The 26,431-nt window shown below is 49.4% G+C and overlaps 1 protein-coding gene and 1 pseudogene across 1 annotated transcript; both read right to left on the bottom strand.

The window, feature by feature from the left end:
• Positions 1-14,267: 14,267 nt before the first annotated feature.
• Positions 14,268-16,475, bottom strand: LOC107539486 (claudin domain-containing protein 1 pseudogene; annotated as a pseudogene).
• Positions 16,476-17,861: 1,386 nt separating this feature from the next.
• Positions 17,862-26,071, bottom strand: TRIB1 (tribbles pseudokinase 1). The gene is made up of 3 exons (XM_087825488.1): positions 24,893-26,071; positions 22,616-22,908; positions 17,862-20,249 (listed from the first exon to the last, which is right to left on the bottom strand). Exons 1-3 carry the CDS (start codon positions 25,250-25,252, stop codon positions 19,784-19,786), a joined length of 1,119 nt encoding a protein of 372 aa, XP_087681614.1. The 5' UTR covers positions 25,253-26,071; the 3' UTR covers positions 17,862-19,783.
• Between the last annotated feature and the right edge of the window lie 360 nt (positions 26,072-26,431).

Here is a 26,431-nt window from a genome sequence, read left to right as displayed (position 1 = left end):
GATGATAGATAATATGCTAGTTTTCTAGCACTGGATAAATAACGGGACCTCATTTCAACAAAGCACCACCCCTCCAAGAGCACGCCTGTCCCATGTCTGGTTACTGGGCTTTTTTTCTCCTAATCTGACTTCTGGACCGACAGGTAACTAATGTCATAAATGGTAACAGAGCCATCCTACAGGACTCCAGCAGGGCCTGCCCAGGGAATGTGTATCCTACGCCACCAGGCTAGGAGGGGAGATTTCAGAAGGCAAACTTCCTCAAATGCAAAGACCCCAGGTTTTAGGTGTTTGAACACTCAGAGAGAAGAGGAGGGGCTGGCCTCCCACCAGCCCCGGCCCTCAAGCAGTGACAGCCCTCCTCAAGGGTCCATCCAGACCTGCCAGGGTCCCAAAGAACCATGACATCATCAAGTCAACTAAATCCTAATGGCTGTGTTTGTATGGCACCCCAAGATTTACAAGGGCTCTCAACCAAGCCCCCCACCGCCCATCAGGGGAGAGTCAGAGGCTTTACTGAGATTGAGAAACTGAGGCTCAATAAAGGGCCTCAAGTCACATGTCTAGTCAAAGGGAAGATGCTTTAGTGGGCGACAGCTTGGGCTTGGCGGTCAGAGGAAAGGCGCTGAAGTCCTGGCTGCCTGACTTCATTTGTCGCCTCACTCCCTGGAGCTCATTCCTGCTCTGCAGTGTGGCACCCACTCCAGGAGCCACACACTCAGGCCCACAGCTTGACCACCTACAAGGAGAATGACCGTGAGCAGGTTATTTAATCTCCCTGTGCCTTAGTTTCCTCATCTATAAAATGCGGATGATGGTGGGATCCACTGACGTACAACATGGGTAACTCACAAATGCTTGTTGAGAGGAAGAAAGCAAACCCAGAAGGGCACACACAGCGACACTCATTCATTTGACGTTTGAAACTGGGCCAACCGCTCAATGAGTATGGGGTTCCCTTGGTGGTGATGAAAATGTTTGGAACTACATTGAGGGGATGGTTGCACAATATTGTGAATGCAGTAAACGCCACTCGACTGTTCACATTAAAACGGTTAATTTTGTTATGTGAAGTCCACCTTAATAAAAATAATTATTTTAATGGGCCAAACTTACATACGGTGCTGGAAGTCAGAAGAGCGGTTTCCTTGGGGGTGGGGGAGGCTGGCAATGGCTGGGAGAGGCCCGAGGGAGACCCTGGGAAATGGTCTGTACCTGGATCTACGCGGTGGGTGCTCACAGAGGTAGAAACTGCGCAAGCCCCATGCTGAAGCTGTGAGTACTAAGAGGGAGGTTGTGAAAATTCACTGAGGTAATCCATGTCGAGCTCTTTAAGCAGCCCTGGCACATAATAAATCCTCGATAATTGGTAATCCTCATTCAGATGATTATTATCTTCTACTGTTTGGAGGATTAGATGAGACAATGCAATAAGGCATTTAGCATAAAAGCTGGCTTTTCGTATCTGTCCCCCAAAGAGAGGCAATGTTCATTTATCTTCAAGTGAGCCCAGACCTCCTTGCTGGAGATGCAGAGCTCTTTGCAAAGCTCCATCCTGCCCTCCCCTAGCGGTTAGTTTGACATAAGCTTTGTGGAGAAGAGCCAGGGATTTAAGGATCAGGGTTGGTACAACATGGCACAGCCTCTGGATAAAACGGGTTACCTCCCGCTGGCCAGCCCGGGTGCAAAGCAAACCATTTGCCATCGCACAGGCAGACACCGCTCACTCACCGAAAGGCTGACGTACCTGGGAAAAGGCCATCATCATAAATCCTGCTCCCATCGCCCTGGGACAGGCGGGCCCGCTCCTCAACAGGCTCATTTTAGCGGCATCCTCTCCTGCCCCATTCCGTTTGATTGGCAAGCTTCCTACAAACCCAATAGAATGACCTCCCCTTGCAAGACCTGTGACAAGTGACAGCTTGTGTTCGTGGTGTGTCTCTCCTTCCAAACCTCAGCTCCTTGGAGCAGCAGCCCCGTCTCTTTCATCTTTTCACCCCAAGCAGAGCTCCTGGGATTTAATAAATGCAGGAGTGAGTCAGGAGCTCCCTGGCTGGGCAGACCCTTGAGAACAGAACCACATGTCTCCCTTCTGATCCTAAGAAGATTTACTCAGGAAGAAAACTGACACAGAAAGAAGTGCGGGGAAGAGGCAGGGGGTGCAGCAGCTCCCTGGCCCCTTCTGAGTCAGTCTCGTTCAATTAGAGTTAGGGCGACCCAGAAACTGCAATACTGATGGTTTGGGGGAGGGAGAAAGGAGGGTGACGTTAGGTGCAGGAAAAAGGCTTGTGTGATTTATTTTTGTCTTCGCTTTGGGGTCCCCGTCCTGTTGTCCCTTATCAGCATGGCAATTTCACAAGCATATTATATTGACCACAACACATTTTCATCTAAACTACCTGAACTGAGGCCTTAAAAATAAGTGCAACTCTGACCTCCATGGTCTTCCTCCCCAAAACCCTTAACTCCAGGCTCATCATGAGAAAAGCATCAGGCAAACCCCAATTAAAATCTACAGAATTAAAGTCTACAAAATACTTCATCGGTGAGCACTCCTCAAAACTGCTAAGTTCATCAAAAAAAAAAAGTCTGAGAAATTGTCACTGCCAAGAGGAGCCTAAGGAGACGCGACACTGGATGGGATCCTGGAGCAGGAAAGGGACAGTAATAAAACCTAAGGGAATCTAAGTAAACTATGGGCATTAGTCAATAATATATCAATATTGGTTCCTTAATTGTTTTGAAAAGTACCATACTAACCATATGATGTTACAAATAGGGGAAACTAGGTACAGACTATAGTGAAACTCTCTATACCATTTTGCAAAACTCTGTAAATCTAAAACTATTTTTAGATTTACCTGGTCATCAAGACTTTAACACATCAGAGATTTCACCTCTCTTGTGCTTTCCCCCCAAAGCATCTTAGACTACGATTCAAGTTTAAAAGTGGTTGCGAGGGGATAGGAAATGATTTGTTTCTGGGCTGCTCTCCCTTTCAATATTTCAAAAATAAAAATGACTAATATTTTTAGCCACAAGCTAATAATTTGCTTATCTTAAGTGTCCAAACTTGCCAATTTATTCAAACAAAAAACTATTGCGATTTTATTGTGTGCCAAGCAATGAGAAATACCCATAAGTAAAACGGAGACCTTCCCTCCCCTCCTCCTGGGCTTCTAGCTCCACTCTGGGATGTGTGATAAACAGCTGAGCCAGTGAGGGTGTGACAGTGAGCGAGAGCGCCTCAGGGGCAGTGATAGGGGGTCAGGAGCCTCTGGCCCGACTCCTCTCTGGACCAGAGAGATAGTTAACTGAGGTTTGGTACAGCCTGTGGCTTGCGGCTTCTCACTGCTACTCGCTCCATCTCTGCACCCATCTGCCCAGCTGCCTTCCTCACCCACAGTTTCCCGACCAGAGTCATCTGCCGAAATACAGGTCTGCTGACCTCACTTCTCTACCCCAGAGCCTCCCAGAGCTCACAAGGCCACTGGACAAAGGACAGGCGCCTCGGCCTAGCCCCAGCCTCCCTTTCAGTCTGACCTTCTTCTCTGCTGCCCCGCAAACATGCCACCCCCGGGTTTAACCCCTGGCTCTATTATCCACTAGCCTAGTCACCATAATCAAGTTATTGAACCTTTCCGGGCCTCAGTGAATAAAGAAAATAATAATATCTACCTCTTAGACTGTTGTAAGGATTAGGTGAGTTAATATTTGCAAAGCACATCAGGGCCTGGCACATAAACTGCCGGGTTTGCTGTTACTATTTCCACCCCTGTTCTCGGCCTCCAGGATCTCCTCCCCAGCCCCATTTCGGCAGAATACCGGCCTCTGTCCTTCAAGACCACGCTCACACGCCACTGCCTCCTCCTCGTGCTTCCCGGACCCCCTGGGGGCCCATGGCTCTGACTGCATTATCTGCCCATCGGGGTTATTTCTGTTCACCCCTCACCAGACATCAAGATCCTGCTGTTAGACACTGCGGCTCATTCCCCCGCCCCCCAACCCCCAGCAGAGCTCTGAGTATGGAGTACGGCAAATCATTTGGGAAAGCTCACAGGCCCTGGAGTCTGACAGTGTTGAGTTCACACCTCGGCAGCTGTGCAACCTAGGGTAAGTTACTTAACCTCTCTGAACCCCAATTTCCACATTAAGAACGAAGACGACCATTTCGCTCTCAGAGTTGCTGTGGGAATAAATCTGACAATGTCTAGATATGCCTGACTCAGTGCCTGGACAGAGGAGGCCCTCGGCGAGGGTTAGTTCCCTTTTCACCTTTAATACAGGTGAACTCACATCTCCACAGCTTGACTGTGAACACCCAGAGGGCAGGGATCACGTCCAGGCCTATGAATGAACAAATTTGTGAGCCCAGAGTAAATGATCACCAAATATTTGAGCCATGACAGTATTCTTCTTTTTTCTTTCTTTCTTTTTTTTTTTTAAAAATATATCTTTATTGATTTCAGAGAGAGGAAGGGAGAGGGAGAGACAGAAACACCAATGATGAGAGAGGGTCATTGGTTGGCTGCCTCCTGCACACCTCCTGCTGGGGATTGAGCCCGAAGCCTGGGGAATGTGTGCTGACCAGGAATCGAACCTCGATCTCCTAGGTCCTAGGCCAATGCTCACCCGCTGAGCCGTGCCCTGCTGGGCAACAGTATTATTCTTGAAAGAAGCAGCTTCCTGTGGGGTCCCTCCTTGGTCCCTGGGTCACAGTGGGGGTCAAACATCTAAGTGGTCCTGGGGGAGGGCTGGCAATCTGGGGGCTGGAGGAGGCAGGAAGACTAGAATAAATTTTTATTTGCTGCTAACCTTCCTTTGGGCAAAGGCTCAGCAACATGCATGAAATTACGCAGCTCCCAGGGCCTCTCAGCTTTCTGTCCCACCTCCACAGGCCTGGAGACACTAGGGAGGCTCCAGGGACCAGCCAGATCCGGCAGGATCTCCCTCCTGGCCGCAGGAGGGAGAGAGGAAGCCATCCCTGTCCTGGTTCCAGCGCATTTGACTTGCTCGGCGAGGCCATCCCCGCAGGCTGCATTCTGTGGCCCCGCGCCAGGCTGGTGTGTAATACGCTCCGGCCACTCTCTAGTTACCTAATGCTTTCCTAATCTGCACTTTACGCAAGACCCGTGCAAATCTCTGAGAACAGCGAGAGAAACATCCCACCAGGCACCTCCCGGCTGGCCGGCACCCTGCTTTCCGGCTGCTGGTTTCATCAGGAGGTCGTAGGGCTCTCTACCGTGAGGGCCACTTAGTGGGACGCTTGGAGCCCCATTTCTCCCATGAGGCTTCCCCACAACTATACCTTCACCCCTTCTCTGTCCTCCCTCCCACTGGCCTAGAAATTCTATTCTACACAGAGCAGTGGGCAAAGCCATACACCTTTCTGCCTTATTATCTATAAACTGATCTTTGAACAAAGGGAACTAGAACAATCGATCAATATTAAAAGCAAATAAACAAACAAACAAACAAACAAAACTTGACCCTCACTTCACATCAGGTATAAAAGTTAACTCGAAATCTCAAATGGGTCACTGACCTAAGTGTAAAACCGAAAACTATGAAACTTCTAGAAGAAAATAAGCGCAGGATGGCTCTCCCTTACCTAGTTCCATTTTCTTCAAGGAGCTTAGTAACATCTGCCATTATACTGTATGCTGTTCGTTTATACCCCTCCAAGAGAAAGTCACTCTTGCCATGGCCGGTGTGGCCTGTGGACCAAAGGGTCGAGGGTTCAATTCCAAGGTCAAGGGCACATACCTTGGTTGCAGGTTCCCTGGTCAGGGCAAATGTGGGAGGCAACCAATCGATGTGTTTCTCTCCCCACACCCTCCTCCCTCTCTCCCACTCTCCCTACTCTCTAGAAATCAAAGGGGAGGGAAAATATCCTCAGGTGAGGATTTTTTTTTTTAAAAAAATCATTCTTTTATTCACTCCTGTCATTCAGCCAGCACCCACCAAGGGCCTACCCTGGGGTACATACGGGCAAAGCCAAAGCTCAAAAACCAGAAATTTGCCACCAGGCTGAGAGTGGTGATCATGGGGCTGCGAGTGGTGATTATGCCTGTGTACCCCCCAGCATCTCCATAGAACCTCCTCTTAGAACCTAGGAGGGGTCTCCAGCAGCTTGCCTGTGTGAAAAGTCACGGAAGCCCCAGCACAGAAGGAACACTGCCTAGGAGTTGACCCTAGGAGTTGACACCTTTACACCCACCCTTCCAACATCCCCCTTGAGGCTCTGAGTCAGGCACCTTACCAACAAGACCTCAGTTTCTCCACTTGTAAAATGATTAGCAACGTGCTTTTCAAGTGTTAGCATGAATAGAAATCCCCTAAGAAATCAGTTTAAAATGCATGCCCCTGTCCCAGAAAATCTGATTCAGTAGATCATAGATAAGGTGACAGAAGCAGCTTTCTAAGCCCTCACCCAGAGCAACCTAGGGTCCAGGAACAAAATTGTAGATATTGATGATTTTCTAACTATTTTTGAAGCTGCAAAAATCTTCCTCCAAATAAAATTTTACCCAGAAAACCACATATATAGCATATAAATCAGAGGTTCTGGGCAAGGGAAGGGAACAGAATGATGCTGGCTCCTCCTCAAGTGTTTCTCCCCACACTCCCTCCATATAGAGACACCAGGTTCCTCAGGGTTCCTTGGAACACAATTTGAAAATCACCACTGTAGAGGCTCAATCATTGCACAAATATCTGTGAGTATTTACCATGAGCTAGACACTGTTTTGGGTACTGGGTACCCAATAATAAACAAAACAGAGAAGTCCCTGCCCTGACAAGCCTCACATTTACGGGCATGGCCTATATGTACTCAGTGCTTACCATGTGCCAGGCACTGTTCTAAGGGCTTTCCATGTATTATCTCATTTAATTCTCACCCCAACCCTATCCTGGCAACTACCATTAGCCTTATTATACAGAAGGAAAACTGAGGTCCAAGGAGATTAAATAATTTGCCCAAGGTCATATTCTAGGAGGTTGCAAAGCTGGAATTGGAACCCAGAGATGCCAGCTCTGGCCAACATGCTCTTCTGAGATCCTGCCTAGTTCTCAGAACTTCTGGTCTGCAAGCCCAGAAAGTACCTGAGAGCCCCCCTTACAAATGCAGGCCCATCTGCCTGTCCTTCCACCAATCCCTTTAGCACTTAGGCCCTGTGGGGTTAAGACTCCAAGACCGGGCTTCAGGTGACACTGGATCCCTCATGACTTCCAGTTGACGCAAATGGCCTTCTCTACCTGCAGGGACGCTGAAAGGCTCCTCTCTGGGGAGTGGAAGAATGTTCTCTCTGGCCCAGGCACTGAGTTTATTCTGGTCACCACTACACCACTTGGTCTGCTTTGGGAAGATGACTGTGTCCAGCAGTTCTGCTGGTGTTCCTAACCTGACAGGGTGACATTGATATGTCTGCAACCAGACGTGGACACCAAATTAGAAAGCAGTGTGGGGAAGCAGCCAAGTGAATGCTGAGTAAGAGTGGAGAGCATTCGGACTGATAAACTCTTCCAGCCAAGGGTGGGGAGGGAGCTTACAGGTCATCTACACTCAGGCCACTCATTTTGCCACAGGGAAACTGAGATCTACAGGGAGGAGGTGGCTTGTTTGGATCATCTGTGTTCTCAGGCTCCTGCTGTTGCCAGGGAGGTACACAGGAAGGTGCAGGGACTGGAGGCAAGAAGGCTCAAGTGCATATCCCAGCCCCTCTTTACTAAGCTTTGTGACCTTGAGCACTTAACCTATGAGGCTCAGGTCCCCATCTGTACAATGGGGTTGATAACACCCCTCAGAGATGCTGTGAGGATCCCAAGAGATAATGCATTCAACATACCCCAGACTAAACAGCTGCTCAATAACAAAGTCCTCTCCACTCTTAGATGTAACAGTAAGCCTGTTTTCAGGAATTAGCTCATCTTAACCAAGGCTTAGAGGGTCTCTGCTTGAAAATGAGTTTCAACCCCATGCTGCTCTAACTGTGGTTGAAAGGCCAGCAGCATCGAATCACCCAGGAAATGATTGAAAATGCAGATTCTCGGGCCCCGGGCCCCACCCTGATTAATAGAACTCACATCTCAACAAGACCCCTGCCTCCCTGGCCCGTTTGGCTCAGTGGTTAGAGCGCCAGCCTAAGGACTGGAGGGTCCCAGGTTCAATGCCGACCAAGGGCATTTACCTCAGTTGCAGGCTTGATTCCCATGCGAGAGGCAACCAATCCATGTGTCTCTCTCACACTGATGTTTTTCTCTCTCTCTCTTTCTCTCCCTTCCACTCTCTCTGAAAAAGCAATGGAAAAAATATCTTTGGGTGAAGATTAAAAAAATAATAAAATATAAAAAATAAATAGAAGACTCCTCCCCCACACTTGTGAGACACACAGTTTAGCATTTTGTACATGGCAGGCATGTGGGGATTGTTTTACAGGTGTGATCTTATTTAAATTGCATAGTCTCAGGATGTGAGAATCTTTACTAAGCCCATTTCACAGAGAAGACAACTGAGGCTGAGGGGGGTTAGTTCCCTTGGCGGTAAGTACTGGAGCCACTCTTCAAACCCTGGCCTTTGTGATCCCAGGCTCCTCACTTGGTCACCTGCTGGTTGGAACTCAGCTGCCTCGGCCTCAGCAGAAACTGTGTGTTCATTTTTTAAATCCCTGCTCTCTTTGTGGAGTCCCAGAGAATTCTCTGCTTAAGGGTTCAAGGTGGTATCTGTGACATGGCAATTTCAAGTCCCCTGTCCCCTAGAGTGTTTCTGAGACACTGGAGAAGATAGCCAGCTGGACGAGGTCTGAGAAGCCAGACTGCTGGATGCCCATCTGAACTGACTAAGATCAAGGTCAGCAGCCCCGACTCCCACCACAACCCCACACAGCAGGTGACGGGAGGCTGACACTGAGCAATTGCCAGCTCCCTACGCTGGCCCTCCCCTCCCAGCTGTCCCCCAGAACAGTCAATTCTCTGACCTCAACAAGCTCGTGAGCAAGAAGGGAAGAACAGGGGGGACAAAGGAGGGAGAGGGAAATTCATAAATGATGACGGGCGCATGAACCTGACTGCAACCCCAGACCAGGCCCTTCGCGGTGTTCTCATCAGTCCTGCCCGCAGCCCTGCTTCTCTGCAAAGCACCATAACCCTACCACAGGCAGCCCTGCGCTCCCTTCTCATGATGTACCCATTTCATGAATGAGGAGACATCAGGGGTCAGATGTGCCACTTGCCTAAGGTGACAGAATAAATAAGGAGCTAGACTGGGCTCCAATCCAAGTCAATCTGACTTGACAGCCTGGGTTCTTTCCACTCAGGAATTTGCCTGAATTTGGGGCAGGTACACGGCAGCTTGGGCTGGGCTCTGGGCACGCACTGCTTCACGTAACCCTCTCACAGCGGCCTCCGGGTGGGTGTTATCACCACCATTTCAGTTATCATTCCAAGGAGGTAGGGTGGTCTCATGACTTGTCTGGGTCATACGGCTAGAGAGCTACTACAAAGCTGGGATTTGAGACCAGGTCTCTCTAACCTGAAGTTCAAGCTCTTTCCTCTTTACTGCCAGTCAGCCAAGCATCAGACACAAAGTGTTTTCCCCCAAGAGAGGTCAGGGTATACTGACATGCTAGGACTTTGTTGTGGAAATAAAATATAAAAGGTGAATGCGGGCCAAAACGGGGCAGCAGATCACACCCAGGTTAAGAGCATATTCTTTACAGTGAGGTTCCCCATGTTTGGCTATTTATTAGCTGTATGGCCTTGAGCGAGTTACTTAACCTCTCTGGGCTTCCGTGTACTCACCTGTAAAATGGGACAGATAAGAATATCTTCCTATAGACTGTAAGAATTAAAAGTGATCATGTTGTAAAGTGCTAATGCAGAGTTAGGCAAATACTCAATACTCAATGCCTGTGGGTTCCCATCATCAGTGTTCTAACTATTTATTTTCTGGGCTCATAGTCACAGGTCATCAGCAGTGTGTCTAAGACATGCTGTGTGTTCGGGATGAAACTCCGACTGTGAAATGTCAGCCACAATTTCACATCCCCAATGAAGAAGTGAGAAAGATGCTGGAGAGCAGCCACCGGGGAAGGCAACTCTAACTCCAGCTACAGGGAAAGGAAATTGCAGATACAACAGGCTGCGAACTGGCTGTTCTTACCCCTCTCGCTGGTGTGATTTACCTGCTTCCTGGCGGAGGCAGCAGCCCCACCTCAGACAGAGGCGAGGAGCCCTCCTGCAGGCCCCAGCGAGCAGGCAGGCGGTTCTTCACCTCCCAGAGGCCAGCCAGCCTCTCCTTGACTTAGAACTTGGGTGAGAAATCTGCATGGAGTGTGCCTGAGCCCGGCCCCCAACGTCTTCCTCTTCAAACTGAGCCCAAGCCTCCAGTGTTTTCAGACCTCCACTTGCCCTGCCTCCTTCGACCCCATGAGGCACGGGATTCACATTCAGCACTGAGTGGCGCAGCCCTCAGGCCGGCTCGCCTGGCGGTGGCTGGAGGCTGAGCAGGAGCCACTCTTGTCCTCGCTGATCCGAAGGCCAGACCTAGGAACTCATTTTTCAAAATGCCACGTCCTGTGTCAAGCAGAGGTTCTGACACATCCCATGGAAGCGCCTCACCTTCCCCTCATTCGGCTCCAGAAGGCCGCCCACAACACACCAGCCAACACCCCCACCCCGGGACCCGGGGGCTGCGGGGTCAGGCCTGGGTGCCGGGTCAGGAGTGGCTGGGCCACTGCTTGGCTGTGACTTCCTCCGTCTCAGCCTTGGTTTCCCCTGGCTGAAAATGGGGCAAGTGGGGACTAAATCTTTTCTTTTAATAAACCTTTTGCTTTGGAATAATTTTAGATATACAGAAGAGTTGCAGAGATAGCACAAAGGGTTCCCAAGTAGCCCTCATTCTGCTTCCTCCAATGTTATCATTTTACATCCTGTGGACGTTTGTCACAAGTAAGAAACCAACACTAGCACACTCTTATTAATTAAACTCCAAACTTTATTTGGATTTCACTCGATATTTCCCACTAAGGTCATTTTTCCAGTTCCAGGCTACCACATTGCATTTAGGACTAAATCACCCATAGTCTCCTCCCAGTTCTAAAAACAAAGAGGCAGTAGGCTTTCTTGGTGAAGGGCTCCGGGTGTGTTAATTAGCAACTGAATTATGTGCTGTGTGACTTTAAGCAAATCCCTTACCTTCTCTGAACTTCAGTCTCTTCCTCCGTAAAAAAGGGATGATACCAATACTGCTTTATAGGGGTGCCATTGGGTAATCACTTGCTAATTTATGTGAAGCAGTTAGCGTGGCCCTTAGTATACCATGAGCACTCCTTAGATCAGTCTCAGCTGGTAGGAATCACAGACTGAATCAACCAGTCCAGCATGCTGTACATGTCTTGGCTCAAAATCTCCCAGCAAAATGGCTGCTTGAAAAAGAAAACCGTGTGTTTCTGGCCTAGCCTATCAGACCCAGTGTGGAAAGCACAAGCCTGGGTCATGCAGGCCCGGGCTGGAGTCCTACCCACCCACTCACGAGCTGCGTGACCTTGGCCAAGCTATTTAGCCTCTAGGCCTCAGCATCCACATCTATTAAATGGACACAAATCCCCTGCCTCACAGGGCTGCTAGAAGATAGAAAGAGACATGTGCCATAAAACGTGTAGCAGTACTGAGGGGTAATAGTTGGCTGCCTTTTTCTCTTCTCATGTCTCTTCTGGGATCCACTGAGTTATTGACTGTGCTGGGATCATTAAAGCACCACTGAAATCTGATAAGGGTAGTTCCCAGAGGCTGGGTGGAGGTGCTGCTTCTCCTTTTTTATTTTATTTTAGGGGGAGATGGATGATTAACTAAACAGTTACCCCCCTTTTCCCAGCCAAGTCATGTTGCAAAGCCAATTCCATAATCTTTGTTGCTACAATGCCTTTTCTTGCCCAAAATGAAATTAAACAAGGAACCTAATCATACTGCCTTTGTCTAGTTTTAAAAGGAAGCATAAAGCTATTCCTATGGTCACTCTGACAAAGAGCATTATAGGGCCTGTTTTCACAGAATCATAGGATCCTTCTGTTTTCACAGAATGGCAGCTGACAGAACCAAAGAAATCAGAGCATCACTCCTGTTTAAAGATGAACAAAGCGAGAGCCTGAGCGGCAGATCTGCTCATTCAAGGTCATAGAGCAGAAGGGCTTCACAAGAGTATTTCCACTTCCATGTTCTTGGCTGTCTGATTTGTAGACCCATTAGGCTCTGAGATGCTGCAGGACATCCATCCATCCATCCATTCACCCATCCATCCATCCATCCATCTATTCACTCATCTGTCCTTCTGCCCATCCACCCATCTATCTATCCATCCACCCACCTACCTACCCATTCAACCATCCATCTATCCATTCATCCATTCATCCATCCACTTACCCATCCATCCACTCATCCATTCATCCACACATCTCTTCATTAACTCATCTATCCATTTGCCCATCCATCCATCCATCCATCCATCCATCCATCCCTCCCTCCATCCATCCATTCACCTACCCATCCATGTTGGCATTGAACACCCTCTTGTGGCAGGCACTGTGATGGGTGCTGGGGAGCCAGGGTTGAAGGAGACTGTCACAGCCCCTGGCCTCATGGGGCTTTCCATTCAGTGAGCTAGGACGGAGTCTGTTTTCCCAAGTGCCCACCCCAATGCCTGGCACATGGTAGATACACAGTAAATGTTTATTGAATAATGGATCTTTTGTCTTCTGTAACGCACCCACGTTTATAACTCGTGCACTGGGGTGTTTTGGAGACGTTAACGGGCCTAACGTCTCAGTATTCGAATTGGTCTTAAACCACCTTCTCTAATCATCAATCTTTTTTTTCTCATTTTTAATTTTTTTATAGAAGGCAGATTTAGAATATTGTAAGAAATAACAAAGTTACAGTTTTAAAAATCTGTCAAGTGCTAAAGTAATAAAATAAATAAATAAGATTTTTTAAAATTTAATGTTTATAGACATATTTATTTTAAAAAGTGTCATTAAATAATGTTGATACCCCTTACTAGTTATCAAGGTCCTTCTGTGATTGTATATGGATGAAAAAAAGAGCTCTGTAAACACACACACACAGACGTAAAAGTTATTTTTGAAATTAAAGGCTAAAACTCTAGAATGTTATTTTAGGTATGATTTTTCTAGAAATGGGAAGCTGCTTTTTCTTAGAAATGATACTGTCTTTACAATAAACTTTAATTATTAGCTCTTTTAAAAATAAATAAATAATGTTGAGACATACCAGGAAGGGGTTTAGGCAAAGAAAGACACATCATTTCACCCCCAGAAATAAAGACCATAGTGGGAAGTTAACAACCAGCCTGGGTGTGGTAGTTTTCCTAACTCCAGAGGGTCTCTAATAAAGAGATAGCAGAGGCAGAACTTTACTCTGTGACCCCAATGTAGTATTAAAAAAAGCACTGTTTTAATAAACCTGGTGTGTTAAGGGGGAAAGAGCAAAAATCCAAAATGGTTTGATGGTGCTGAAAATCTTACTGACATATTAAGGAGAGTTTTTTGTGTGCTTTTCAAGTAAAATAAAGTTAGTCTTCTTGTCTGGCTGAACTGGAATTCCTGTCATTACAAAGTTAAAATTTCAAGAAAATACTGTATTTTTCACTTTTTCTTGTGGACAGACACAATGTAAATAAGCAGCTGCTATATTTCATCTCAGTGAAGCGATATGCCAGTATTTAGGAAAAAAGATCTTAGATAATTGCCCTATGTTATGTAGTTTAAGTCTTTGAAAATAGCACTTAATGACTCTGGCTCTGGCTGATTGGCTATCTACAACAGCAAAGTGAAGGTAAGTTTTGACAATGATGAGGTCTCCCAGTGAAAATTAAATTTCCAGTTGAGTAAATACAATCACTTTACTGAAAAGCCTACCAACATCAGCAGCACTTGCTCTGGGTCCACTTTCCACTATCAGTTATCTTTCACAAGTTTGTGCCAAGTATCTACCCATTTCTTTATGTCTGGACTCTGACCCTGGATTAGTTTGTTTGAAATATGGAATCAGTCAGAGTAATGTATATAAATGTTAGCTGTATTAAAAAACAACTGTGTGAGTCAATAAAATGGATTTTCAAGATAAAATGATATATCCATAAAAAAAATTAAGCACAAGTTGGGCTGGGGAGAAACAGGAGAAAACATTACTCTTACAAAATAATAAAAATGGCCTTTGTAAAGCAGCCAGCTTCCCACTCGTGCCACACGCTATTTCCCTTTGGTAGGAGCTGCCCAGATGAAGAAGGCAAGGGGCAAGAGCTGTAAGGGAGCTGAGATGCAGGCCAGACAGAAGGAGCAGCCAGGTTGACCAGCCACGTCCTCAGGCAGCCCTAATTTCGGGTGTAGTTCAATCCCAGCAACAGAACAACTCACTGAGCCCAGTGTGCACGGACCTGCAAGGAGACGGAGAACGCCTGTGGCAATGGTGGGATCCAAGCTTTGGCAGGTACAAGGACAAGGCCCAATCGAAGCCTGAAGCGCATCACACCTGGACTAACGAAAGGTAAATGCCACAGACAGGTCCAGAGCAGATCAATCCCACTATCGGGGTTTCCAGGATCAACAAACTTCTCCTTGAGCGTCTCATTTAGAGTGAAGCTCGTGCATCTTGTGACCACATCAAGTGATCCTGCCCTTTCTTGCTTGTTCCAGTACCTGTCTGGGGTTTAGTGATAGACCGTCTCCACAATCCCAGTGTGCGTTACGGTGAAAAGGGCACCATTATAAACCTGTCCCTCTGCCTCATCACCAGCAAAGTCGTTCCAGATGCTTTCTGTTCAAGTCACTGGAATTTTCTTGAACTGGACTTCATGTTCAGACCAGAAGCCTGTGCTACCTGAGGCTGCCATGTGGATGGTGGAGGTGGGGCTAAGCACACAAGCAATTACAAATTCTGCAGCAAGCCCTGGCCTACAGCTCCACTGGTTGGAGTGTCGTCCTGATACTCCTGGTGTGTGGCTTCAATCCTCAGTCAGAAAACATGCAAGAATCAACCAATGACTGCAGAGGTAGGTAGGAAAACAAAGTGACATTTCTCTCTCCCTCTCTCCCTTCCTCCCTTCGTTCCTCTCTCTAAAATCAATAAATTTGGAAAAAAATTAAATGCTGTAGCAAAACAGTTATCCATCCTGGCATCCAGACTGCTCGCCCATCCTGCTCCGCTCCCCAACCCTCAGTCCTGCCAGAAGATTCGATGTGGTGCTGTGCAGAGATGGAAACAGAATTGGGCAAGGAGTCCAAAGAGCCAAGTTCATGTCCCAGTTCTGAGCTCCTTAGTCCTGAGTGGCTACTGAAAAACACTTGAGCTTCCATTTTCTCATCTGTAAAATGGAGCAAATAATCTTTGACTTGCCTGTTTCACTCTACCATTGTGAGGGTGGGGCAAAGGGGGAGGGAAACTTCTAGAAAGCACAACATGAATAAGAGGTTGAGATATTACTTGTGTGGTTTACTCTAATGATGGAGGACACAAGGAAAATAGAAGGGACCAGCTTTTTAGCCAGTGCTCAACACTTTCATTCCAAATCTAAATGTAAGTGATTGTGACTGCCCCAGATTTGTTCCAATCTTCAAAGAGATTAAATTTATGGATTTGTGGCATCATATGTCATTCCAGCCTATCCTGACCCATATTTCTCTCCATTAGGTGCATGTAACAACAGTACAAACAGGTGTTGTAACCTTAATTGCTTGAAAAGTGTTTTGAAATCCTTAGATTAAAAAGCTAGGTGAAGTCCAAAGTATTAGCCGTATTAGTGGGCTGTATGCCCAAGGAGTTATTCTGAACCTCATCTGGGTTGCCTGGAGCAGGGGGACCTTGTAATGAATGTTCTGAGACTGAGGCCTGCCCCAGGCACTTTGGGGCTTAAGGGCCCTATTCAGGGGATGGCCCTAGACCAGGAATTATCAACCCACTGCACACTGGTGTGCCACAAGAATTTTTAAAACATGCAATACCTGACTATTAAGTCAGGGGCACTGACCTCTTTTCCCTTAGATTGCCAAATAAAAAAATGACAACAGCCAACACAATAGTCATCTGGTCTTAATTAATCAAAATTATACCTATTTTTTGTCAGATCGGCAAAAATCTATTTTTTTAGTGTGTCACTATTTTAATAATTTTAATAATTAGTTCATGTGTGCCGTGAGATGGAAAAGGGGGAAAATCGTTGCCCTAGACCAGGGGTGAGACATCATTTGGGCTGGCCCTGCCAAGGCAACCACAGGCGGGACTCAGAAGTCAATAAATCTAGGAGCTTTTTTCACAGCTAATTTTTAAGTTTATAATTTTGTATGGCCCACGAATGATGTTATAAATACCCAAATGGCCCTTGGCAGAAAAAAGGTTCCCCACCCCTGCCCTAGACCAACCCCAGTGTCCTGGGTTCTGAGCTTACCCAGGCATTCGGCCATTTCCCACGTCCTTCTGATGTGCCTTTTCCACTTCTTTCCTGAGGTTCCTGAGTCATGAGGCCTGAGTTACACTTACTTGGGTGTCATAGGTCTGCTTTCCCGGGTGAGCTCAGCCTGAGTCTTGGAAAAGAGGACTTGTGTCATTGGGAACTTCTGTGGGCCTCTTCATTTAAGCCTCAAGTTGATGACTTAGCCCTTACTCTAATTTTTACAGTTAAAACTTACGAGAGAAAATTCTGTCCTATGGTGGTAATCCTTGGGAGGGGTGCCAGGCAGCGACTAAAAGCACCAGAAGGGGCTCCTGGGGTCCTGGCATGGTTTTATTTCCTTTTTTTTTTTTTTAATCATCACCCAAGGATATTTTTCCCATTGATTTTTAGAGAGAGTGGAAGGGAGGGAGGGGGAGAAAGGGGGAGAAGAGAGAGACATCGGCTGGTTGCTTTCCTCACATGCCCCAGCCCCCCGCCCTGCATGAACCTGTGGCCGAGGTATGTTTGCAGGGAACAGAACCCTCGACCCTTCAGTCCAAAGGCCGGTGCTCTAACCACTGAGCCACACAGGCCAGGGCTCTTTTGTCTTCTTAATCTGACTGCTTGTTACGCCAGTGTGTTCAGTTCATGAAAATTCAGAGCTATACACTTACATGTGCATTTTTTCTGTATATTTGCTACCTTACAACATAAAGTTTTTCTTAATCATTCTGGATGCTTATTTACTTGATTTAGAATAGATTCAGATGTAATAGTGAAGCTATAAACCTAATGAAATCCAAATCCTTTCTTTACCTTTGTGATTTAAATGTCTTTAGCTTTTTACTTCCATTTTTACACTTACAGGGAAAAAAAGGAAATGCCTCAATTAGCCATTTACTTTAGTCTCACAGGTGGGGGGAAGATGGTTCTCTCAACAGAAAGCTTTGGGGTGCCTCCAGGCATATATGTGGACATCTGAAATTACAGCAAAATTCTGTTGGATACACATATATACACATATATTTTTCTGAGAAATGTCCATAGCTTTCATCAAACTCTCAAGGGTCCCTGACCTTAAAAAAGACCAAAAGCCAGGGGGATTCTTACAGCTCAAGGCTTATTTATGTTTGTTCTTCTTCGAATGCTTCTCGACTCTAAATTCAACCCACAGCCCTCGCCAACCTGATTCCACCAAACAGGCTTCACCCATCAAAATGAATGTGCCCACTTTCAATGAAAAAAGTGAATGGGCTCTGTCAAAAGTCACGTATAATCATCATATATAATAATCATCATCTGTTTACTTCCCTTTCCCCCGTGAGATTCCGAGCCCTGAGGCCAGACCTTCGCATCCCCCGGCATGATCTGTACAAGGCAAAGGCAGGCTGGACTCAAAAGAAATTCACAGCGCCTATTTACGAAACCAGATTTATTAAAATTTCTCTACAAGTCAAAAATGGCCATCTCACTGTTCACATATATACACATGTACAGGAAGGGTCTAGTGTTTCTAGCTTCGCCGGCAGAAGCCCCGGCCAGCCCGGCCAGAGTCCTTAGCCGGGTAATGTATCACAGATACAACAGTCGAGCAACCACGAGAGCGTTAGTGCGACAGAGGCCTCTGTCCTCCCTCTTCTCCGAGTCCCATGATTCTGTCAAGGTAATATTGCCAATAATCATTCACATTTCACGTGGTTTTAGACACGCAGGTTATTCAGACATACACAAACAACAGAACAAGCCTCAGAGCCAAAACAACAAAAAATATCGAACATATGTATAAAAGGTAAAATATATGTACAAAGTACACAGTACATGAGGTATACACGGCATTCTTAACAATTCATGTTAGTAGTTTGCCTAGGCATAGCCCTTGAAGATGACTGCCTGTTTTTGTGCCATTTCTCAAAATACAGTATGTTTGGTTTACCCGTTTAACCACCTAATTTCTGTCCTGTCCAAGACATTGACTGGTATTTCATCTGTATTTGTTTTTTAATGCAAGTTGCAGTTTCTCCGTTAAGCTCTATCTTTTGTAGGGAGTGAGTTCCAGTCTCTGGAAGCATTCAAACAGAGACCGGATTCCCAGGTGTAAGACAAGCTCAAGGGGGGTGGATTTCTGCGTTGGGAGGTGGCAGAAAGAGAAAAGAAGTTGGACCAGATGACTTTCAAAGTTCTTCCGACTTTTAAGATTTGGGGTTTGCTATTTCCTCCAGATGCTGAGTATACAGATGTATTCACAAACCACACCACATTTGAAATATTAACAACCCATCATGCAAAACTGCAGACGCACACACAATGCCAAGGGCAGACCATATCCATGGAGGTGGGGATTAAAGTATAATTCTGGAACTTGGTCTGAGAACCATCCAAAATTCACTTTCTCTACAGTTTAACATTTGCTCTTGGGAGAGGGGAGTGGAGAGACTCCATATCTTTCTCCTCTTAGACAAAACACTCCACCCTGAGATGGTCTGGGGGAAAAAGTAAAAGATAAATGCTAACATATTTGAGAGGAACCCAAAAAGCTACCAGTTTCCAAGTGCTCAAATTATTTTTAAAAATCTGCAGTCTCTGTCTGAGCTCAGAGTTCTGAAATAGCCAGGAGTTCGAATTGTTTGTGACACTTCACCATCAGCTGGTAGGTGCTTTTAGAGTGAAGGGGGAGAGACGTTTCAAGGTCAGAGAGAAGGCATTAGTGCAAATGAGGTCTTGGCGGGAAATAGAGGAGAGAGTCTGGGTTCATGGTGCAGGAGGCTCCTATGCTCCTGAAACTGTCTGCCCCCGACACGGAGCAGTCATTGCTAAACGTGTGTGAAGAAAGGGTGAGTGTTAAACCAAACCATAAAAAAAAAGAACTCTCCACTCAGAGGAGCTGGTATAGCGAGAGTCTAGCTACCAAAGACAAGTTCAAAGATGGCAGGTGTATTGGCCCAAATGATTTGTCACCCTGTTAAAACAGGTTATTGCCCCCAATGTCACTGTGAGATCCACTTCCTCTCCCTTTGGAGGTTCACGTCACTTGAGCACGTGCTGTAGGATATCCACACTCTGTGCCACCTATAAAAGAGGCGGACCCCCGATCTGACACTGGGATAGGTGGCGACGGCTCGTCAAGAAGGGAGACAGCTTGCAGGGCAGCCCATCAGAGTGCACGCTGCTCACACCAGTAAAGTCACGGTCACAGCCAGTCCGAGGGGCGCCGCGTCCAGTTCAGCAGCTACAGTCTTTATGCCATCACGTGTCTGGTTGGCACCACGTCGAAAGGCCTGTCCATCTTTGGAAATGGAAATGCCATGTGTGAGAATTATGAGGTTTCTGAGGTTTCTGGGATTAGCAGAAGAAGGAACTAACGTCACTGTCCTCCTGGTACTCTGGGACAATCTGGTCTGAAGTTCCCGTTTCTGAGTCGACGTACCCAGGTTCCAAGATGGACTCAAACCAGGGATGGAGTAAGATCTCCGGGGCGGTGAGTCTCTCAGAAGGCTCCCGCCTCAGGAGGCTGCGAATGAGGCACCTGGCTTTGGGGGAAATGTGGTCAGGAATGCAGAACTGTCCACGGCGGATTTTTGAGAAAAGGGCACTGGGGTCTGAGTCATGGAAGGGGTATCGTCCCACCAAAAGGGTGTACAGCATCACCCCAAGGCTCCAAACATCCGCCGCCTTCCCAGAGTAGGTCCCCGTGGTGTTCAGAATCTCAGGGCTCACGTAGGCCGGGCAGCCGTGCTTGTCTGACAGGGCATCGTCTTCCCCCTTGATTATGTGCGTATCTTCCAGACTCTCCAGTCTGAGCTGGGTTCTGCAGGAGAGAGAACAAGCCATTACTTCCAGATCAGCTGCTATGAACAACAAAGCCTTCCCCACAACAGCACTGTCTGCCAAGGCCCAAGGGGTGCCATTTACCCCTTCATCCAGTAAGCAGTGCCCTGCAATCACCAGGACTTGGGATTTCACAGACCAATACAAACTGCAATAGATGTTTCCAAAGTATGGAGAGAGCGCCGAGGATGGAGCATATGATGCAAAGCCCCAAATACTGTTCTTTACGCTGGGGCTAAGAAGAAATCTCCTCATGGGGCTTACACAACTTACAAAGTGCGTGTTGCAGAAGTGGGAGCTAGTCTCCAGGGAATGCTGACATGATAGCTTTCTACAAAAGCTACCGAAGAGCAGTATATTCTGTTCTTCTGGGAGGGCCTGAGCATCCTACAAGCCAATCTTGTCTTTATCACTGACAGCCAGGGCTACCGGACCCACGCTTTGCAATACAGAACATGGAGACCAAAGTCACTATTATTACGCACAGGTTGTCAACACTCCTACTTACTTTGATATATACACACAGAGGGAACTCTGACCACCTGGGCCTGATCACTGTGATGGGAAATGTGGAAGGAAAGTCCATTACGTTTATTGAGGTGTTTAACTGCAAAGAACCCTTCGCCTGGACAGAGAGGTTATATGGACAAGCAAAAGCAGCTGGTGAATCTGAAGGATGCAGGGGCCCCCAAACACCTACGTACATGGTACAGCAACACCTGAGCATATGTTCCCTACACGGGGGCTTATCTGTCCAGATAACAACTAAAGTCTAAAAATCTTTAGTCCAAGGCTCTTTTATGAAGCTGCAGGGCCCTCCTTATGTAGATCCAGCCACCCAGCTCTCTCAGATCCACGTGGGAACCTCTGCTATCTGGCGGCAGCCTGTGCCACTCTCTGCTTCTCAGAAACAGCCCTGTTGCAGTAAGTCACTTGTTGTGAAGTTAAACACAAACATTTGGTACTGGCTAATGGGTCAATTCCTTTTCCTCTCAAAGGTCTGGTTGGATTTTTTTTAATCTTCCTGCCTTCCTGTTCCCTGGAGTGTAGTATGCGTGTGCTAACTTCGGTATGTCCTCAGCCTGACCTCCCGGCGTTATGTAAAATGCCCATTGGTTCTGTAAACGGAAAATATGACTCAACCCGCACTGTCTGCCCCTGATTGGCTGCTTTTGCACTAAAACCCTGCACCTGTGCTGGTTACACGCTAGCGTCAGCCTGCCATTGCTTAACCCTCGGGTTGCCAAACTTCATGCACATGACATTCGCCTGTGCAATGCAGATTTCAAAAGCCAGTAAGGAGGTGTGGAAGGCATGTTTCAGAAAATACATCACCATATCAGAGGAGACTGTGCCAGGAATTGGAAACTTCTCCATTGCAAACACTTTGCTTCTCTTTGCTAATCGGTATGTTCCAATAATTATTGCAAGGTCAGATACAAAGCCATGCTTTCTGGTAACTCAACCCGGTACTTTTTCATAGGGTTTGGAGTTAAGGGTGAAAAAGCACAGGTGGGGGGTCAGCCTTGCACGAATAGCTACAACTAAATAACACACAGCCCCCTCCACAGTCCTACAATATTGCTTTTAATCCTTCCACGGGGGATGGGCCCACCTCTTGAAATCAGGTAAGCTTTATCTCCTGTGGCGTCCTGAATTCTCCAGTCTGAAACCTCAATTCTGAATCTTAAGGTCGCATTATATTTTTCTCAAGCGCATCTTGTCCTTCCTGAGGTAAGCCGCAATCTATATTTAGCAACCTATTCCAGCCAACTTCCATTTATTATTCAGTGTGGCTATTTACTGAAGACACAGCCAAAGAAGATGTCCAAAAAGTCACCGGAGAATGTGAGGAAAATAGCGGGGGCCCAGCCTGAGACAGAACAGGAATGTGGTGTGGAAGCAGGCAGAATTCTGCAAATACAACAGTCTAGCTAGATCTGCAACACCTTCTAGGTACAAAAGAACCCCACTCGGTGAAAACAAGGAATTGAAAACATCCTCTAGGAGTTGAGGCTGTGAAGGGCAGGCTGACATTTGCACCCCAGAAGAACTGACCTTTCTGACAACAATGGAGAATAAACCTGATCTTGGGCTGGAAGTGGGGAGGGCTTCCTGTCATCACATGACATCCCACAAAAGCACCAAGGTGTCCCCAAGCCTCATCCACAAGAGTTCAGAATAAGGCAATCTGGCCATGGCTCCACAGGAGAGGACCTCTAAAAACTAACTGGGACAACAGAGCCATTGGTGTGATTTTGAACCAACACACTGCACGGAACAACTCAACCTGCACCTTCGTTTTGGTTCCAGAAGGCCGCAGGAGGGGCTGTGGAGGCTGCTCACCTCTCCTCCGTGGAGAAGACGAATTTCCTAAGCTTCAGGTCCCCCAGCACGATGGCCGACTGGTGACAGTGGGCAACGGCAGAGACAATCTGCTTGAAGAGCCGGGAAGCCTCCTCTTCCCGCAGCCTCTTCCGGCTTCGCACGTAGGAGTGCATGTCCCCAAAGTCCTTCTCAAAGAACACATAGGCCTTGGTTTCCCCAAGGATCACTTCCACGATGCCGGTGATGTTTCTGTGTGATGGCAGCTGGATGTAAGGCCTGATTTTGTCCTGGTAGTGTTTAATGGGAAACACCTGCAGAGAGAAGGTGACCCACTTAGGAGGCAAGAAAAGCAGAGGCCACCTCCAAAATCCCAAGCTGGGCTGCAGTTCTCAATCTATAGGCTTTGGTTGACAGTAGGGTACATTCATTTACCTCCCCTTATCTCTGCTACCCCACCTTAGGCAACCCCGGCTACCCCGAACATCCCAAACTAGCAACATCCAGGGCTCTGGTCTAGCAAATATCCACCAGGTTACCATACAGAAGGTTTGAAAGAACTGTCTTCTATATATGTTCCCACTTTCCATGAAGCCACCAGCTCCAGAGAGCTGAGCCTCCAAGTCCCCATCTTCTGTGGCCCTTCCTTGTTGGTAGGCAGTGCTGCACCAAGCTCCCCCCGGGATGTCCAGGAGCTGAAAACCAGGCCCTGGGAATGCACAGCCTCCTGTAGACCCAAAGTTCTCAGCACAGAGACAGCACTGACTAGAGAACTGGCAGAGCTATCATTAGTCAGAAGGAACAGATGACTTGGAGAGGGAAGACTGTGACAATGCAGCCTTAAGCAACCTGCCTACAGTCTGGCTCAGGCAGAAGCAGCTGAGTAAAAATTCTCACAGGCGGGATATGGCATCCTCTCCATAGTTTTTTTTGTTTGTTTATCTCCCCTCGCCCCAACTCCCACCTCCACCTGCACCCAGGAAATGAGTAGTATCTCTGCCAAAAAGCTGGCTGGTCTCTTTAAGAGCCTTTTGTTTGGCTCAGTTACTCATATCCTAGGACTCAACTGGAAACGGTGACACACGAGTTGTCACCATCTGGATTCAGCTATTATCTATCTGCTCAGAGGAACTGGAAGAGGTTGCACAATGGCCAGACTCACCCCACCTCTGAGGCCTGGCTGCTCTGGCATCAGCTATTAAAACCGCTCTGCTGCCCCCTCCTCCCGCTCTGCCCCACCCCACCCCACCCCACCCCACCGCACCGCACACACATACTCTTCCCAAAGCAGCTCTTAGCCCCCCAGCCATGAGAAGAAAAGATTTTCCCCCCCTTTTTAACTGGGCTTGACCGTGAAATTTCACTCCGGTTGGACGGTAGGTGGCAGCAGCAAGCCCAGGAGGACGGGAGGGGTGGGTCAGGTGAGCTGCGGAAAGCCCAAGAGCGCCTGCAGCAGGGGTGACCCCATCCTTCGGGGGAAAGGAGAAGCCCAGGGGTTCTCAGGATGTCTGAGACGGGGGCTGACGTTCACAAAGGGGGGACTGTGGGAATGGTCTGCGCCTACGGGCGCTGGAGGAGCGCACGGAGGACCCGGCGTCTAGGGGTATCTCCTCCTGGATGGAATCGCTTATGTTCAGGGGAGAAAAAAAAATCGCTGGCCGGAAAATAAAGACATGAATGGAAGGGAGCATTCCTAGACCGGGCCAGCTTTCCAATATTTCTACCCCGGGCAAGTTTCCCCGCCCCGGCAGAAAGGCCCTCCGCCTGCCCCCTGGGGACAACGGAGCTCTGGCCCCAGCGCGGGTTCAAGCTGGAATCCCCAGGACCCGAGCCGGACACCGACCGCGGAGCCCGGGTACCTTGAAACCCGGGCGAGGAGCAGCCGGCTGCTCCCGGCTCCGCAGAGGCACCCCCTGCAGGGCGTCCTTCCAGGACAAGGGGCGGGGGAGCGAGAATGAGAGAAGGGGAATGGCACGGCCCTGGAATCCATTTCAATTCCATAACTTATATGGAACGCCACGCGCTGCACTGGGCGCTAAGGAAACGCTATAGAGACAAAGCAACTGAGCCCTGCACTTCCTCCTGACCACCGAGCCCCCATTATATCGGAAACCCCTCAATCCCCAAAAGGGTGAGCCTGGTCAAGCGCTGCCTCGCCCGGCTCAAGTCACTTTTCCGCCATGCCACAAACTCCAAGCGTTGGTGGCACCTTCGACACCCACTGGCGCGGGCAGGCGAGACCCCAAGCACCGAGCCGCCCCCCCCCAACCCTCACCCGCCAACCCCCGGGGCTCCTACCTTGCAGCGCAGCTCGCGGCCCGTGTGGATGCACAGCGCCCGAGACACATGCTCGCGCTCGGCCAGCGGCAGCAGCAGGTAGTCGGCGACGCGGCTGGGCCCCGGCGCGCTCCCAGCGCCGCCCGCAGAGCCCGGCGCGGCGGGAGGAGGCTGCGGACTGCAGGGAGAGCCAGGGGGGCTGAGGTAGTCCTGCGGGCTGGAGCACTCCGAGAGGCGCGGGCATTTGGCCGCCACGGCCGCGGCGTCGTCCGAGTCCAGTAGGCGCTTGGCCGGGGCGCCCCGGGCCGCCGGGAGCAGCAAGGTCGGGCCGCGGGGCTGCGAGGCGCCGCTCATCGCAGAGCGCACGGGACCGACCCGCATCCCGTCCCAGGACGGGACGGTCCCGGCTTTGTAGGTCCCGGGATCCGCGAGGGAAGGTCGCTGCGGGCTCGGCGCCGGCGCAGCGACTTATTCCAGCCCACGAGACGGAGTTTCAGACGGAGCTAGGCTCGGCCCCCACGGGGGGCAAAGCAAGAGCCGCTCCCGGGTGCTGCGGTTGCACACGGGGACCACGCCGGCCGCGCGTCGCGGGGGCGGGGGCCGGCTCGGGTGCCCGGATCCTTGCAGGCACCGGCTCGGGGCGCCTCGCTGGGGTCGGCCGCCGCTATTGTTGTCGAGGCCGCCTACAGTCTCAGAGGCCGGCGTTCCCGAGGTCCCGAGCCGCGAGGACAGGATTCCGCTGGCTCGGCAGAAGGCAGGTCAAATGCACTTCCCAAAGCAAGAAGTCCGGAGTGAAAGCCCGAGCAACTTTTCCGCGGCGCTCGGGATCCGGCGCGCCCCGGAGCTCCCGGCGCGTGTACGCAACGAGCCGCGCTCGGAGAGAGTCACTGAGTGTGTGCACCGTTCCGATCCCGGCCGGCGCACTCCTCCTTCTCCTTTCCTCCACCTCCTCCGCCTCCCGGTGACTCACGCTGTATATACACACACTCACTGGCCGGGCTGTGTAAACAGTTGGGAAGCCGGGTTGTGCAATGAGGTGGCTGCGACGACTCGGGCCTTGCCGCCAGCGAGCAATCACCAGAGCGGAGGGGGAGGCGGAGGGGAGCAGAGGTGGAGCTGGGTCCGCGGGGGCGCTCGGGGTGGCCGGAGCGCTGGGGATGCTCTGGGCAGCGCGCGCTCGGGCGCAGGTGGTGCGTCCCCGGCCGGCTGGGGCGCGCGCACACGCCCCCGGGGCTGGGCTGGGCAGGAGGCGGCGCGCGCCCTCCCGCAGGCCCCGAGCTCTGCCGCGGATGCCCGGGGAGGGGGCGGGGGGAAAGTTCCCGTGACGTCAGGCTCCCGGGGAAGTGGGCGGGGGGCGGGGCCGCGGGGGACGAAGGGACTGCTGATTGGCGCGCGCCACCCATTCACACCTAGCACAATGGGTTCCGGGCGCGCGCGGCGCGGCTCTGCGCGCCCGGCGCTCCCCCGGCCGGGCCGTTAAGCCTTTCGCTGTGGGGATCCCCGCCACCGCCCCGCGCCTAGGAACCTCGGGCTGGAGCCGCGGGCGCCGCCGAGGCCGGG

Source organism: Miniopterus natalensis, chromosome 16 (genome assembly GCF_054644295.1).
Source record: "Miniopterus natalensis isolate mMinNat1 chromosome 16, mMinNat1.hap1, whole genome shotgun sequence".
Lineage (NCBI taxonomy): Eukaryota > Metazoa > Chordata > Mammalia > Chiroptera > Miniopteridae > Miniopterus > Miniopterus natalensis.
This window is presented reverse-complemented; position numbering and strand designations above follow the sequence as displayed.